The sequence below is a fragment of the Tamandua tetradactyla genome, chromosome 7 (assembly GCF_023851605.1).
Source record: "Tamandua tetradactyla isolate mTamTet1 chromosome 7, mTamTet1.pri, whole genome shotgun sequence".
Taxonomy (NCBI): domain Eukaryota; kingdom Metazoa; phylum Chordata; class Mammalia; order Pilosa; family Myrmecophagidae; genus Tamandua; species Tamandua tetradactyla.
Window position 1 is genome coordinate 135,276,219 of NC_135333.1, and position 17,928 is coordinate 135,294,146.

The window sequence follows — 17,928 nt, forward strand, 5'->3', positions numbered from 1 at the left end:
CATGTCACTGCCCACAGCTCTTCTGGATATATACCTAGTAGTGGTATTGCCAGATAATAGGTCAAATGCAATATTCAGTTTTCTGAGAAATCGCCAAACTGTCTTCCACAGGGGCTAGACCATTTATACATTCCCACTAAAAGTAAATATATGTTCCCATTTCTCCTCTAACATTTGCAGTTTTCTGTTTGTTTAATAGCAGCCATTCTTAAAGGTATGAGTTAATATCTCAGTGTTGTCTTAATTTGCATTTCCCTTACAGCTAATGACAATGAGCGTCTCTTCATGTGCTTTTTAATCATCTGTATTTGCCCTTCAGAAAAGCGTCTATTCATATACTTTCCCATTTTATAATTGGGTTGGCTGTTCTTTTGGTTTTGAGCTGTATAATTTCTGTATTTACACAGAATATCAAACCTTTATTGGATATATGGTTTCCAAATATTTTCTCCTATTGAGTTAGCTGCCTCGTCACCTTTTACAAAGTCCTTTGAGGCAGCTGGTCTTGATCCTGATCTTAAGGAGTTCCCATTTGCCTATTTTTCTTTTGCTGCTTCTGTTTTAGGTAGAAAGTTTAAGAAGCTACCTCCTATTACTAGGTCTTGAAGATGTTTCCCTCCTTACATTTTCTCCTAGAAGTTTTATGGTACTGCCTCTTACATTTAGGTCTTTAATACATTTTTAATTTTTTTGTAAACATGGGCTGGCACCAGGAATTGAACCTGGGTCTCTGGCATGGCAGGCAAGAATTCTGCCACTGAGCCACTGTTGTACCACACCCAATTTTTTCTTTCTTCCTTTTTTTTCTTTTTGCATGAGTAGGCTCTGGGAATCGAATCCAGGTCTCCAGCATGGCAGGCAAGAACTCTGCCACTGAGCCACTGTCGCACCACCCCTTAATCCATTTTGAATTAATTTTTGTATAGGGTGTAAGGTAGGGGTCTTCTTTCATTCTTGTGGCTGTTGATATCCAATTCTCCCATGCCCATTTATTGAAAAGACTGTTCTATCCCAGTTTAGTGGATTTGAGGCCTTATCAAATATCAGTTGTCCATAGGTTTGGTAGTCTTTCTCTGCACTCTTGATCCTATTCCATTCGTTGATATTTTTGTCTTTGTGCCAGTACCATGCTGTTTTGACCACTGTGGTTTTATAGTAAGCTTTAAAGTCAGGAAATGATTGTCCTCCTACTTTGCTCTTCATTTTTAGAATATCTTTAGCTATTCAGGGTCTCTTTCTCTTGTAAATGAATTTGATAGCTAGCTTTTCCATGTCTTCAGAGTGGGATATTGGGATTTTGACTAGTATTGCAGAGAATCTGTAGGTCAATTTGGGTAGAATTGACATCTTAATGACGTTCAACCTTCTTTCTATCCATGAGCATGGAATGTCTTACTATCTATATATTTTTTTCTTTTAGTGGTTTTTTTTAGTTTTCTGTGTACAAGTCCTTGACATCCCTAATTATGCTTATTTCTAGATACCTGATTCTTTTGGTCACTATTTTGAATGGAAGTTTTTCCATAATTGCTTCATCAAATAGGTCATTGCTTGTGTATACAAACACTACTGATTTTTGCACACTAATCTTGTATCCTGCCACTTTGCTGAATTTATTAGCTTGAGTATCTTTGCCATAAATTTTTCAGGGTTCTCCAAGTATAGGATCTATCATCTGCGAATAATGGAAGTTTTATTTCTTTTTTTTGTGTTTGGATGCCTTTTATTTCTTTCTCCTCCCTAATTGCTCCAGCTTGTACAATATTGAATAATAGTAATGACAGTGGGCATCTTTGTCTGATTCCCGATCTTATGGGGAATGCTTTCAAGTCTAACCATAAGTATGATGTCGGCTGTAGGTTTTTCATATATGCCCTACATGATATTCAGAAAGCTTCCTTTAATTCCTACCTTTGAAGTGTTTTTATCAGGAAAGGATGTTGGATTTTGTCTAATTTTTTTTAGTATCAATCAATATGATCATGTGATTTTTGCCCTTTCCATTTGTTAATGTGCTTTACTACATTGATTGATTTTGTTGTGTTGAACCACCTTTGCGTTTCTGCTGTAAACCTCACTTGGTCATGCTGTATAATTCTTTCACTGTGTCATTGGATTAGATTTCCTATTTCTTTGTTAAGAATTTTTTGCACCTGTGTTCATTAGTTTTCCTTTCTTTTAGCATCTTTATCTGGTTTTGGTGTCAGGGTGATGTTAGTTTCATAAAATGATCTAGGTAGCCTTTTTCCTTAATTTTGTGGAAGAGTTTGACCACGATTAGTGTTAGTTCTCTTTGGAATGTTTAACAGAATTCACCTGTGAAGCTGTCTGGTCCTGGGCTTTTCTTTGTGGGAAGAGTTTTGATGACTGATTGAATCTCTTTACTTGTAATTGTTTTGTTGAGATCTTCTGTTTCTTGAGTTAGTGCATAGTGTGTTTCTAGGAATTTCTACATTTCATCTGAGTTGTCTAGTTTGTTGGCATTGAGTTGTTCATAATATTCTCTTATGATTTTTTGGATTTCTTAATGGTAGTAACGATCCCCCCACCGCCCCCACATTTCTCATTTTATTTGCATTCTCTCTCTTTTTTTTCTTTAGTAGTCTGTGTAGGGTCCATGAATTTTGTTGATTTTTCTCAAAGAACCAACTTCTGATTTTGCTGATTCTATTGTTTTATTATTCTCCAGTTTGTTTATTTCTGCTTGAGTCTTTTGTTATTTCTCTTCTTTTACTATTTCTTTTGGGGTTAAGTTGCTGTTCTTTAGTTCCTCCAGGTGAGCAGTTAAATCCTCAAGTTTTGCTCTTTCTTTTTTTTTTTAATATAGGTATTAAGTGCAATAAGTTTCCCTCTCAACATTGCCTTTGTCACATCTAGTGAGTTTTGATACATTGTGTTCTCATTATTATTCATCTCCAGATACTTACTGATTTCTTTAGCCATTTCTTCTTTGACTTGCTGATTGTTTAGAAGTATGTTGTTATTTCTCCATACATCTGTGAAAGCTCTGGTTCTTTGGGAATTATTAATTTCTGGCTTCAGTTTGTTGTGGTCAGATAAAGTGTTTTAGATGATTTCAACCTTTTTAAATTTATAAAGACTCAGATTCTGTCCCAGCATATGATCTATCCTGGAGAATGTTGCATGTGTAATAGAGAAGAATGTGTATCCTGGTGTTCTGGTGTGTAAAGATCATATATATCTATTAAGTCTAATTTATTTTTCTCATTGATCAGGCTCTCTGTTTTCTTGTTGATACTCTGTCATGTTATTTTATGTATAGTGGAAAGTAGTGTATTGAAGTCTCCCACTATTACTATCTAATAGCTTCAGTTTTGCCAGTGTTTATCTCATGTGCTTCCATTGATTGGGAGCAATTTATGGTTGTTATTTCCTCTTATTGAATTGTCCCTTTTATTAATATCTATTGTCCTTCATTGTCTCTTATGATGTCTTTACATTTAAAGTCTATTTTATCTGATATTAGTATAGCTGCTCCTGCTTTCTTTTGGTTACAGCTTGCATGAAGATCTTTTTCCACCCTTTTACTTTCAGTCTAGTTGTGTTCTTGAGTCTAAGATGTATCTCTTAATCAATTAATTTAGTCTATTAACATTCAAAGTAATTACTTATAAAAGCAGTTCTTGACCATACCATCCTATCCTTTAGTTTTTATTCCATCAGATCTATATATTCTTGTCCTTCTCTCTTTATCCTTTAAATTACCATTACTGTTATTCTTCAATTCTTTGCCCTACTTCAGACCTCCCTCTCCTTTGTTTTTTTCCAGCTAATAGGACACTCCCTTTAGTATTTTTTGTAGGACTGGTCTCTTGTTGACTAGTTTTCTCAGTCTTTGTTTGTCTTTGAAGAATTTAATCCCTCCCTAAATTTTGAGGAATATCTTAGCTGATATCCTTATCTGAAGGATATTCTTATCTGAAAGCCTTTGTCATTGAGAATCTTAAATATATCATGCCTTCTTGGTTCCATGGTGTCTGTTGAGTAGTCTGAAATCAGTCTTATGAGTTTTCCCTCCATGTAATAATTCACTTTTCTTGAGCTGCTTTCAGGAGTTTATGTTTCTGTTCAACATTTGACAGTAAGTGTCTTGAAGTAGACACTTCAGATTTATTCTGTTTGGAATTCGTTGGCCTTTTTGATGTGTGTATTTGTATTTTTGATAAGGGTTTGAAAGTTTTCCCTGGTTAAATTTCCCAACTAACTTTCACAGCCCTTTACCCTTGTAAGGGGACACCAGTGATTCTTAATTTGTGTGCCTCTTGGTATCTACCATTTCCCTAAGGTCCAGTTGCATTTTTTCCCATCTTTCTTGCCATTTTTTCTTGCTCTAATTCAATTGTTCTGTCTTCTAGCTCACTTATTCTTTCTTCTGCTTCTTTGAATCTGCTGTCATGTATTTCTAGTATATTTCCAATTTGGTCGATTGTACCCCTTTGTATAAGATCTGCCATTTTTTAAATTTAATCTTTCAGATTTTTCTTTATGCTCTTCCATTGTCTTCGTGATATCCTTTATTTCTTTATAAATATCCTTGAGTAGTTCTATATTCTGTGTCCCCTCTGGAGTTTTGATTTGGTCATTTGGCTATGCCATTTCTGATTAGATCTTGATGTACTTTGTGACTTTGTGTTGTGTTTGGTTATTTGATAATCTTAATATAGTTATTTTACAAGTTGATTTCCTTCACTCGTCTAAAGCTTTGTATTTACTTGTTTTTCTGTTGTTGTAGTTGTTGTTGAATGTTTCCTTTTACACTTGGTTTGCCAATTATTCCCCACCAAACCAAGTTCCTGATCCCATGTCAGGGATACAGTTCAGGGTCTGTTAAAAACTAGGCTGGGGTACACAGGTACTTCAGTGGTAGAAGCCCACCACACGGGAGACCCAGGCTCGATTCTCCCCCATGCACCCCAAAATAGAAATAATAATAAAAGTATGAAAAGTAACCCAACAACAAAGCCCACCTTAACAGTAGTAGGCCCCAGATTCAGAAGGGACACCTCAAGATATATAGGGAGTGAATTCAGACTGGTGTACAGCAAAGGTAGAAAAAAATGAAGTAGAATAATAAAAATAATCTATAATATATGTAGTATATATAAAAATAGAAATAACAAAGATAATTATACTACTAATAAAAATATAGAAAAACATACTAGAAGAAGAAGGGAAAAATATAAAAGAATAATTAGGAAAAACAAAAACCTAGGCAGATAGTAAGTTAGCTTACCTGCACTTACCACTTCTCACCAGCAGGTGGTGCTTCTGAGGCTCCTCCTCCCACAGGCCTGCTCCTCCAGCACTGCTGCAGTTTGAAGATGGCATACATGGCAGGGGCCAGGGCAAGGGGCGGATGGTACCTATTCCTGGCCTGCATTAGTCTAGTGCCTGGTCCCAGTCCTCAGGACTGGGGAGTTGACCAGCACCTGGGGAATCAGCCAACCCACAGTGCCCAACACTTGAAAGGTCTGGTGTGTCTGCTGGACACTTTGCCTGCAGGGATGGCTATTCCCCGCAACTGGCTAGGTGGTTCTCCCAGCACCTGGAGGCCTGGTCCCCCACAGTGGATGATTGGGTCTACCTTTGGGTTCTCCGTGGGCACTCTTGACTACAGAGCTGTGTGGGGAGTTTTCCCAAACCAACAGCTGGGGCAGACTGGAGTGGAGGGGCAGTTAGTTCCCTAATGCTGTAACCCATCCCCGGTGGGGATCACAGTTGATTGACCCACCCGATCTCCCCACCTCTCCTCCTCAAAATACCCTAGAGACCCTGTTTGTTTACTCTGGGACCACAGTCCTTGTCATTTTCTCCCTGTCCCCTATCTTGTTCTGTGGAGCAAGAGTGACCTCAGTCCACTCCATCCCACCATCTTTCTGGAAATCTCTCTTTGCCATTTCTTGTAGTATAAGTCTGGTGGTGATATATTCTCTCACCTTTTTAACTCTGAAATTGTCTTAAATTTATCTTCATTTCTGAAGAATAATTTCACTGGGTAGTGAAACATTTTCTCTCCATCTGTTTTTTCATTCTCTTCTGGCATTCCGATAGTTGAATTTTTAAATACAGGTTTAGAGATTTTGCACTTGTCTACAAGAGAGTTAATCAATGTTCCTCTACCCTTACTGAAAACTAAAACTTTAAATCACTTTTGGATTTCTTTTTATCTTCACTCCCAATTTTCAGTATTTCATATCAGGTCTCTCCGTGTATATTGTCACTGCCATCATTTTGGAATCCTCTACACAATCTTTCTGTTCATTTTCTTCTTTCCTCCTCTTAATTACCCAGACTGCATGTCGATTGCCTCTTTTGTTTTTTTTTTACATTTAAAAAAAAATTACTTTTGAGAAATCTTCACGCACATACAGTCCATACATGTTATACAATCAGTGGCTCACAGTATCATCACATAGTTGTGTATTCATCACTATGAGTGAGAAAAAAACTCATACATTCCATACCCATGCCCGCCCTCTCCTTGACCACTAATATTCCCAATTTATTTTACCCCTTATCACCCCTATTATTTATTTTTTATCCTTTTTTTCCCTCATCTGTCTATACCCTGGGAAAAAGGAGCATCAGACACAAGGTTTTCACAACCACACGGTCACATTGTAAAAGCTGTATCATTATGTACTTGTCTTCGAGAATCAAGACTACTGGAACACAGCTGAATAGGTACTTCCCTCCAGCCACTCCAATACACCTTAAGCTAAAATGGGCTGTCCCTATAATGCATAAGAATAACCTCTCAGCTCTATTTGAAATTTCTTAGCCACTGAAACTTTATTTTGTCTCATTTCTCTCTTTCCCATTTTAGTCAAGAAGGCTTTCTCAATCCCATGTTGCCTGGAAGATTTACACCTCTGGGAGTTGTGTCCCACATAGTGGGGAGGGCAAGTACCTACCAAATTAGAGAGAGGCCACATTTGAGTGACAAAAGAGGTGGCGTAATTATAAGTAAGCTTAGCCTCTCCTTTGGAGGAATGTTTCTTGGAGGTGAACCCAAAATCAAGTACTCAGCTTATTGATTTGGTTGTCTCCACTGTAAGAATATCAGGAATTTCCCAAATGAGGAAATTCACCCTTGGGAGACAGGAGAGAAAGGAAATATTCTCTGCCCAAATTATCTGGAATATATCCGAGCACCACACTAAACTACAAAACCAATAAGGTCTCACTCACGTCCTATTCAAGATTCCATGTATTTATGGTGTTCAGCTAAACTGACCATACAAATTAAATTATACAGTGTGCTACCCAAAATAAAAATTTTGCACCGAAGAAGCATCTCTCCCTTTGGTCTCATGCAGAAGTTGAAGTTTTAAAATATGAACCATACCATCCTTTACTCTGTATTCTGATTTACTTTAGTCTTGTCCAGATCACCTTCACTTATATCTTTAGTCGAAGTCTGATCATTTTTTCAGCTATTTAAACAGTTCCTGTATAGGGTACTGTTGACTTTCATAGCTCCTAGTTTGTGTCTGCTATTTCTTTAGTTCAGCAGTCTAAGCAGTCAGTGTTTTTTTACTGACCTGTCCAAATTTAAGATATTGATATAATCATTTATCAAATTAAGCTATTTTCACTGTGTCATTTATGCTTGAAAAAAATGCAGTGGCGAATTCTACTAAGCTATTTTGTAGGTGACCATGATAAGCACAAGGCATAGAGTTTCCCAGCTGCATTTGTGGGTCCTGAGAGGCCCCCAGGGCCACTGGAGGATGGCCTTTTCTGCATCCAGAGTAAAAGCCCTGACCCTTATTGCGTTGATAGAGGGAAAGGCTATTGAGCCAGCCCTGGAGATCATTCCCATCGCTACCCAAGCCCATGAGCAGACAGGTTCTCCCTGGGACGTTGGAAGTCGTTTTTCTCTCTGGATTCAGATATCTTCTTATCCTGAAATATGTTGCATCTGTGCCTTTATAAGGTCAAAATTCTCTGTTTAGTATGACCCAGCTTGTCCCTTCCCATGCTCGACAGAATGTATTTTCAGTTCAGTCCCAATAAGATCTTGCACTAAAATGAAAATGCATTGACTCCCAGTTTTACTGTAACACATATAAATTCATTGGCCTGACTTAAAAGATTCTCCATAATATCATAGTGGCGTACTTTACCTGTTGTGTATTTCATCAGTCTTTTGTGTCAAGCAAATTTTTAACTTTTTTTCCCCCAGTACACGTTTTACTCATTCTAGTCTCTGAATCTTTGCAACAACGTCTTCCCATTTAAAATGGCCTCTATCTGTCTGACTGTATCCCATCAAAGCTTATTACCTACACAAATCTATTTCGTGTGATCTCTTGTCTTTTAAATGCTATCATCAAATTAAACAGTTTTTTAAAAAAATGAAGGTAGTACCTATCTTCAAATTATGTACAAGTAGTTTATGCAAGTTCCTTACCTCACCAGTAAGATTTTACATGTATTGAAGATGGAACCAAACTTCCTTTATAAGTCTTTTTTATTTGGTTCGGTCTTGAATATAGTGACTTCTCGATGGCTATCTAAGTACCAAACATTGCATACTGTGCTGAATTCTGTGGTAAGGACACTAAGGAAAGACTTCTCTCAATTCTCAAGGATTGGTCAACCAGTGTCCATATATGCAAACTATAACTTTATAATACTAAAAAGGTGTTTTTGGAACATAGAGTAGGACTAAGTCATTTGATTTTTGCAACCAGTGACTTTATGCTTTTAAATTGTAGGCATCCTTTTGGTTTATGACGTAGAGTTTGGCAATAGGTATTAGGAAGAAAGGGTTAAAAAATGGCTAAGTGTAATATTTAGGATAGAACTTGTATTGCAACTTTTAGGATCCTCCTACTTGTTAGGATGAACAACCATCTAGTCATTTTATTATTAGAAAGTTTTGTGAATATTCAAAGGTTTGGGGGATGAGTCAAGAAGAAGGGTGGAAGGCATTTTTAGTTTCTTCGTACTATGATGGAAATCAGTGGTCAAAAATCATATACCAAATTGCAAGCAGTATATCAGTCAAGAATTTCTTTTATATCCTTATTCATTTAATGTTTTATAATATAGGCTTGGTGTATATTGGTGTTGACAACTGCTCCTCAGGAAAGTTAATCTTTCTACTTGTTTATTTTTTCTGTTTTTGTGTTTATGTAGATTTAAAAAAAAATTTTTTTTTTTTACAGTCTTGGCCCTCTAGTAAGTAAAGTGAAAGAATACCAAGTAGAGACAATTGTAGATACTCTCTGCACTAATATGCTTTCTGATAAAGAGCAACTGCGAGATATTTCAAGTATTGGCCTTAAAACAGTAATTGGAGAACTTCCTCCTGCTTCCAGTGGTAAGCAAAGAACACTTCTTTTCTTCATTTTCTTTTTATTTTTTTATATGGAGGTATTTCTTTCCCACCTTTTTTTCTTTCAGCTGTGGAGGGAGAACGGTGTCTGAAAAGATCTTTGTACACCTTCCTTTGAACAATTAGAAAAATTGAACGTATGAATATGAAGCCTTACTTTTGCTTTAAAATAAATTTTTTTCAGCTTTAAGTGACTATTATTTTGATTGAATTTAAATATCTTATATGAATATCAGTTCTAAAAGATTTTTTATATTTTGGAGCAAGATTTTTTATTGTTATGTGTATCATGACTACAGACTAGTTACACTAACCTGTGCAGTGAGGTTAAAATGTAACCAAAATCATGATTTGTTTCCGACTAGCGCTCCATTTTCAATATTAATTTTGTTTTATATCAGAATTGACTATGTAAAACATTTGAGCCATACCTGTGAAATAGTTCAGTTTACTGGTAGCTGTAATTAAAGCCTAAGTTTAGCTGTTTTACAGCTAAATTTGGAAAATTTGAAACTATCATTAATGAATTTGCCAACCAATTAGCATTTGATCCTTGGCAGAGATGACTAAGTAATGTTTAAAATTTTTGGATTGGTTTTGACCACTAAGTTCTTGCCTGAGCTTAACAGAGTAAAGCTGTTTTCATCTGCAAATGAATTGAAATTATTAGTTCCCTATTTAATGGGGAGATTTAAATGGGTAATAATGTAGTCTGGGTGTGTTGTTTTCCTTCATTTTCTTAATAAATATTTTCACTGTGGTACTTATGCTAGACGCTGTACATGTACTATTTTACTTAGCCTAAATATCAACCATAGGAAAGGTCTTAGTATTACTAATTTATAGATGAGGAAACTAAAATTTAAGAGATTAGATAATTTATCCAAAGTTTTGAGTATCTGATTGAGTAAACATTCAGATCCATTATCTTTTAATCCAAAGCTAATGCATTTTTTCACTGTATCATACTAATGTTACTTCATTCTTACCAGATAATTATTTATTTCAACAAAATAGTTCACGTGCTCTGAAGTATATTTATGATTGTATTATCTGTATAGTTATTTTCCTTTTTTCTCTCAATGGAACGTTTGGAGGTAGCTAATTTCAAGTTCTAACAAGAATTATTTTAACAATTAAGATTGTTCCTATTTTCTTGTTCCTATTTTCTCCCATTTGTCAGTAACAACATGACCTACTTTTAAATAAATAGTTATAACCTTAACTTAGGAGTCTCCTAGACCAACATTTCTGCTTTATAATTAAGCTTTGGAAGTTTTTTGGATGAAAAGGATCTTATATTAGTGGTTGTAACTAAACGCCCCACTGATGCATAATTTTTATAAATTTCTAAAAAGTTGATTACTCATTTACAAACCAAAACAAAACACAAAAGCAAAAGCAGAATGTTCATAAATTCTGCTGGCATTGTCAGAAGGTTGTGACTCATACTCAGCTGTCAATAAATTTAAAGAAACAAAAATAAATAGTGTTAAGCATTGGAATTCAGTATCAGCACAGACACTTATATCCACCCTCCACACATGTATTATTATTTTTTTAAATCACTGAAATTGAATAGCATAGTTTACTGCAGTAGAGGATTCAAGTAGAAAAAATCTTGTTGCTGCTTTCCAATCTAGATGTATAGAAGTAAGTACCATAGAGCTACTACTGTCTCTGTAGTTGAGATTCATGGCAGCTTTGAAATTTGTGTAGTCTACTGAATCTATATCCTTTTCCCTATGTCCTATACCCCTTCTGTTATTTCTAATTCTTGTTTATGTCTAACAGATTATTTTATTAAAAAGCAGTCTCTTGAAATGTATTTTTCTGGTATGGATCTTTCAAATCTCATCGGATTTAGAATCTTTAAGTATTTTGTAGCTACCATAAATGCAAAGTGGAACTAAACATGCTTGCCTTGAAACTAGTATTGATTTTTTATTTATTCAGGCTCTGCATTAGCTGCTAATGTATGTAAAAAGATAACTGGACGTCTTACCAGTGCAATAGCAAAACAGGAAGATGTCTCTGTTCAGCTAGAAGCCTTGGATATTATGGCTGATATGTTGAGCAGGTAAATGTACCTATTATTTTTATCACTTCTAATGCAAATATTATGGGTATTTATTGAAAACTTTCCTTATAAATGTAATACACTTTGATCCAAAACTAGTCTTATCTTAAATTGTGACTGTTTTATAAATGTGTGTAGCTGGGAGTGAGGGAAGAAGTAAGTTTGTTATAATTATCGTGATAGTGCATAGCAAACATGATTTTTGTAGTTCTCAGAAGTAATCAATAAAATCTGTGATTTAGATATTTCAGCACAGTTTTGATTTTTTTTACTCTTTAAATTCTTGTGTGCCTGTGGAAATATCAAATTTTGCATTTTAAACAATTCTGATAAATTTCAACAGCTGTGTTAATACTGTATTTTGGTGGAGAGGAGGAACTTGGCTTTATAGATTTGTTGCTCTTCTACTTTCCTCTGGAAATCAACCTTTGGAAGATAGAAAAACCTTTGTAACTCCTAGAAAAAACTACTTTGGAGGATCTGTCAATTTCAGTTTATCACTGATTATAATAATCATTATAGGTCATCATCATTTGTATATGTGTTATTTGTCGCTATTTCAATTCACCTTGAGAAGAATCAAGTGTCTTCATGTGGTGTATATGTAGTAAAAGAGAAGAGCTGTGTTCCTGGTACACAAAAGAGCTTATCGTTTAGTATAAAGATATGGGCACAAATGGCTATGTATAAGGCAGGATGATACGCAACACTAAGAAAGTGTAGTGTGTTCTTGGGTTTAAAATGAAATCATCCTACTTGATGTAAAGGATCAAGGAAGTTTTTATCGGAAGCGTGGTATTTGAATTGAATTTTAAAGAATTGCTAGTATTTCAATGGAATGATATGCTCAGTTGTAGAATAATCAGCGTAAGTAGTCTTGGAGTTGGCAAATCTTTATTCTAGTTTTTCGAAATAAGAGTGAATAGGAGACTAATAATCATTGATAGATTGAGGATCCTGTTAAGAAGGGTTAGGTATTTATACTTAATTTAATAAGCAATGCAAGTCCAGTCAGAATTTTTGTTTTGTTTGTGATTTCATCACTTGCACTATCCTAGCATATCATATGATATTTGACTACTATTGAGTAATTGAACTGCACACCTAGGATGATTTGTAATAGGGGTTGGACCGTAAGAATCAGTGAAATTTAGTATATGGATGTGAAGAAGAAAAACAGGGAAAGGAAGGAGTTAGGAGATGCTGAGATTTTGAGTATTTCAAAGCTCCTCCATCCACCTACCACAAAAATGCTATAATCAATAGAGAAAGTAACTTAGGTATCTGGGAAGGGGAAAAGTGACAAGATCATGTATTTTTCTGTGTGCTCCCAAGCCACTTGGTTGAAAAGATCCTAGAGTTGGAAATCTAGGTTTCAATTCCAGGAGGTAGTTTAGGGATACAAATTTCAAAACTGCATTCACTTAGCGTAAGTTTTCAGTTGCATTGGTAAAGACGGTGAGAATTCAGTTTTCCTTTCATTATGAATTTGGATTATTCTCAACTAAATTCATAATCTTTGGATATTTACTTTGAAGTCACAGTCCAGGCATTTCAATAGTATTCAAGCATCTGTAATTCATTTGTTGTTTTCTTTCTTATTTTATTTTAAGGCAAGGAGGACTTCTTGTTAATTTCCATCCTTCAATTCTGACCTGTCTACTCCCCCAGTTGACTAGCCCTAGGCTTGCAGTGAGGAAAAGAACCATTATCGCTCTTGGCCACCTGGTTATGAGCTGTGGAAATATAGTTTTTGTAGATCTCATTGAGCATCTTTTGTCAGAGCTGTCAAAAAATGATTCCATGTCAACAACGAGAACCTACATTCAATGTATTGCTGCTATTAGTAGGCAAGCTGGTCATAGAATAGGTAAGAAATGTTTAAAATGATTTCAAGTTTTCTTCAATTGAAAAAAAAATTACTGTGTGTTTTTAAGACCCAATATATTTTTTCTTAGGTGAATATCTTGAGAAGATAATTCCTTTGGTGGTAAAATTTTGTAATGTAGATGATGATGAATTAAGAGAATACTGCATTCAAGCCTTTGAATCATTTGTGAGAAGGTATGTTTTTTTTTTGAGTTTTTTTATATTGTGGTAATGTGTATGTAACAAAATTTGCCTTTTTAACCATTTTTAAGTGTACATTCAGTGACACTAATTCCATTTAGAGTGTTCTGCTGCCATCAACACCTTTTACCAGCAAAACTTCCATCACACAAAACAGAAACTCTGTACCAATTAAGTAGTAACTCCCCAGCCTCTGGTAACCTCTAATCTACTTTCTGTCTCTGTGGATTTGCTTATTCTGGTAAAATCTTTATTTTAAAAATAAATCTTCCCTTAAGAATAGAATTATAATTAAGATCTAGGTTAGGTGTGTGAGGAGAAACAGATTTTTACCAACAGGTGGAACTGAATTTTATAGTTAAGACGTGTTCTAATTAGTTTCTTATTAAATGATAACTGATAACCAATAAGGTATTCCAAATGAATATTATCTTAATATTATAAAATATAGTCCTCACATTTATTTTGAAAATGTTTCCTTTTTATTGTTACAGCTTTATTTAAAGAACTTGACATAGGTATTTATAATCATCTTTAGTTCTTTTCAGCCTCTTTGGTAGGAAAGTGATGCCAATATAGTAATCTGTCCTGAAAGAGCCTTTCATATATCCTTTTTGTTAGGGTAGTAATTCTTAGTTTGGAAGCATAGACTCTAAGGTTTTTTTTTCCCCTAATATTTGTTTAAAAACTTAATAAAAATTATGCAGTTATGTATTTAGAGGTCATACTTGTTAAGTAAGAGGTGTTTTGTTTTTGTTTTTTTTTTTTTTGTCTTTGGCTAGAATTGACAGTCTAGCACAGTGCCTTGAGACCTCACTGGCTATTAATCTGCAGTGATTCCTTGCCACTCATGGTTTTTAGAGTGGCCTTTAATCCTGTTAGATTTCTGAAATGAGAAATCGTGGGATTCATTTCTTTCCCTTTAATGAGAAAACACAATTTCCTGTAATTGTTGACCATGTGGGCATTTATAGCTGGATGACCAAGCCTGGATAAATGTGCCCCAACATCTTCACATATATTCTTACTTACTAAAGAGCACCTTCACCTGGGCTTAGTCTTCTAGTTACATATTGAGAAAATAGAGCATGTGCAGATTTCTCTCTGTATATCACACATTATCCTTGACATATCATTTATTGTAAAAATCATCCTGATTGCAGAGATGTTAAATTGTGAAAATTCATTTTAAAATTGATTAAGTGTAATTTGAAAGGTAGATCTTTTAAAACATGAAGTCTGTGGGAGAGAAAAAAGTCTTTGGTGTTGAAAAGGTTGGGAACCACTCTCCTAATTTAAAGGGAAGAAAATTTAGTAATAAAGTAAAATGTAGTTCAATCAAGGAAAAAAGTAGTTATTCAAGGTAGCTTTTTTTCTTCTTTAGATGTCCTAAGGAAGTATATCCTCATGTTTCTACCATAATAAATATTTGTCTTAAATATCTTACTTATGATCCGAATTATAATTATGATGATGAAGATGAAGATGAAAATGCTATGGATGCAGATGGTGGTGATGATGATGATCAAGGTATTTCAAATTAAATAGAAGGAAATTTTTGATTAAATTTTCATGAAAGAAAGAGTAAGGTAGATGGAGATGGTTCTTATCACTATTTGTTGTTCCATTTGTTGATTTATAAAGTGAGAATGGAAATTATATCAATATTTATTTAAGAGCAAATAGATTAAATAAATTATAATGCATCCTTGTAGAGAACATGGTAATGTAACACTTTCAAAATCATGTTTTAGAAAAATATTTAAGGATGTGGAAAATGTTCTTAATTGGCCTAGTGGAAAAGTGGGTAAAGTTAGTGTGTCCCAATTTTATTTTTTTAAATACACAGGAAAAAAATGTTGCTGGTAGCTGTCTCTTGACTACCAGTTATGACTGTTTTTTCTTTTAATGTGATTATTCACATTTGCTACAATGCATTTTTATAAGCAGGGCTTAAATTTTATAAAAAATTATGGTACCCACTTATACAGATATTCAGAACAGTTTGATTTTGATAGACTGTTAGTTTACTCATGCATAGCTACTTTCATAAAAAATCCTAAGTACTGTTTCAGGCTTATTTAACTTTCAGGAATAAATCTAAACGTTATGTCTGAGGCTCCTTAGATTGATGTCATAGTGCTGTCATTTGTGAAATTTACTCTAGAAAAGAGAAATGCTTCAAGGAATGGTGACTGCTCATGTACAAGTTGTTTCTGTTTGTATTGTATGAATCATAATAGAAATGTCTAAATGAGTAAGTTACTAAGCAGATGAATTGGTGAGTGTCGGAAAGAAAGCCGTATCTGAAAGAGAATAAACACTCATCCAGTTGTGGATAAGGAAAGAGTTTATTAATGATCTTACAAGAATGGGCGCACAACTGAAATGTGATGGTTGCCACGCAAAGCTACAGAAGGCAGCACATTTATTACCTAAGCCTAACACACAAATCCCTCCTTTTTCATCTTTGGCTGGGTACCCCAGCGTTACAACCTATCCAAGAGGTCTAACTCACATTTTTATCCCATATAAGGAAATGACACCCATCCCCAAGTTTACATCAGAGACTCCCTCCCCCACCCAGACCACAGAACTAGTCTGGGCTGGTTTTGCAGCCTTTTGTTTACTAAGTTTCACTTTCCCCCTCTTTCTTTTGAACCTTTTTAGTTTTCACATTCTAGTTCCTTTTCAAACTTTCTAAGAGCTTTTTCACATTCCTCATCACAGGAATCTTCCTCTTTCAAGAGGGACAAATTGTTTTGTCCATACTGAACAGGCATTTGCTTGGTTAGGGCAGTCTCAATAAGTCTTTGAGTTAGTCCCCAGGCACGTGGGATGATGCAACAACACCCAACCACTGTCGGCATCCCAAGTACAGTAATTAAAGAAGTTAAAATGAACAGTGCCACCCCTTTCCATCTTCTGGACCAGCTTTCTAAACATTCCATGTGGGGGTTATCAGTGCCTGAATTCTCTGCCAATTCTTCAGATGAGGCCCTTGTAAAGCTTTGGTGATAGTTCTATCTGGGGCTGTATTATTGGAGATGAACATACAATAGCTACCTCTGGTCATGACACATACGCCTCCCTTTTTAGCTAGCATCATGTCTAGGGCTATCCTCTTTTCCCATGTCATTTGACTAGTAGCATCTAGCTGTCTTGTGATGTTCTTCACTACATCTCTGGAGTAGTTGATAAATCTTTATTGATTATAATAAGTAAATTAATCCAGTCCACATTTTTATTAGTGGTGACCTACCAGAATAAGAATGACTCATATCCTGCAGCTACTTGATTTCTAGCCTTAAACTCATTCAGGATTCCCCGTGGTACCCCGTACTGTCTAAATAAATTAGGTCATTGAAGAAACCAAATGTGCAGCTTTTCTTTCTTTTTCTCTGGTTTTGCCAACTGAATGAGCCCACAGTTCTTTTTCTACTTCTCAGATAATATTGGTCAGAGGATGCCGTTTCCACAATACCACCAAAGGTCTGCTCAGAATATGATTAAACTTGATAAATTTCCAGTACTATCCTCAGTCACGGTCCATGCTTGGATACATGAGGCCGTAGTCCCAAGATCCTGGAGCCCTTATCCCCATGTAGAAAGATAGAGTGGTTTCCTGGACCGAGCTGGGAAATCCATGTGGCCTTGACTTTTCCACTCCTGACTGGAGGGAAAAGAGAGGACAACATAACTACAGTTTTCACCAGAAGTAGTCTGAAAAAGGAGTACCGTACATCGAACTCCTCTTCATGTTTCTCCATACCTATCAGAAAGGGCACAATAAAAGCAGTGGGTCGGCCTGTTATGCAAGCATAATGGTTGCTTTTGTTTATGCTCTGAGTTGTATACTTAATCCGTTCTACCCAGGCATTTGTATTTCCATACCCTGTCACTATCTCTGGTTTGTTTTAAATCTTCTGCCTTGACCATCTGACAACTTTGGGATCATTGCGAATTGGGAAACTGGTCTCCAGCTGAATCACCTTTGGCGCTACTGAAGGGCCAGCTGTAGAGAGTGTTGCTGGGGAGAGGACTAGTATCCTGAGCCTTCCTAGAGGGTTTTTTCCAGTGATGTCTGTCCTCATCCCGTAGATCCTATCAGCTACCGCATCTTGGTTGCTAACTCCTGCTGGATGTTTGTCTGCTTTCTTTTTTTTTATTTTTATTTTTTATTTTTTTAACTTTTTTTATTAATTAAAAAAATTAACAAACAAAACACTAAGAGATCATTCCATTCTACATATACAATCGGTAATTCTTAATATCATCACATAGTTGCATCGTCATCATTTCTTAGAACATTTGCATCAATTTAGAAAAAGAAATAAAAAGACAACAGAAAAAGAAATAAAACAATAACAGAAAAACAAGATTATACATACCACACCCCTTACTCCTCGCT

General features: G+C 35.4%; 1 protein-coding gene across 1 annotated transcript in view; it reads left to right on the forward strand.

Moving 5' to 3' along the window:
• The window catches only part of CAND1 (cullin associated and neddylation dissociated 1), a 70,498-nt gene that overhangs the window by 28,653 nt on the left and 23,917 nt on the right, over window positions 1–17,928 (forward strand). The window contains exons 3-7 of the mRNA XM_077111344.1: window positions 9,198–9,352; window positions 11,324–11,447; window positions 13,061–13,317; window positions 13,406–13,511; window positions 14,902–15,047. Of these exons, the coding sequence (XP_076967459.1) occupies window positions 9,198–9,352; window positions 11,324–11,447; window positions 13,061–13,317; window positions 13,406–13,511; window positions 14,902–15,047 (788 nt within the window). The remainder of the gene's footprint in view (window positions 1–9,197; window positions 9,353–11,323; window positions 11,448–13,060; window positions 13,318–13,405; window positions 13,512–14,901; window positions 15,048–17,928) is intronic.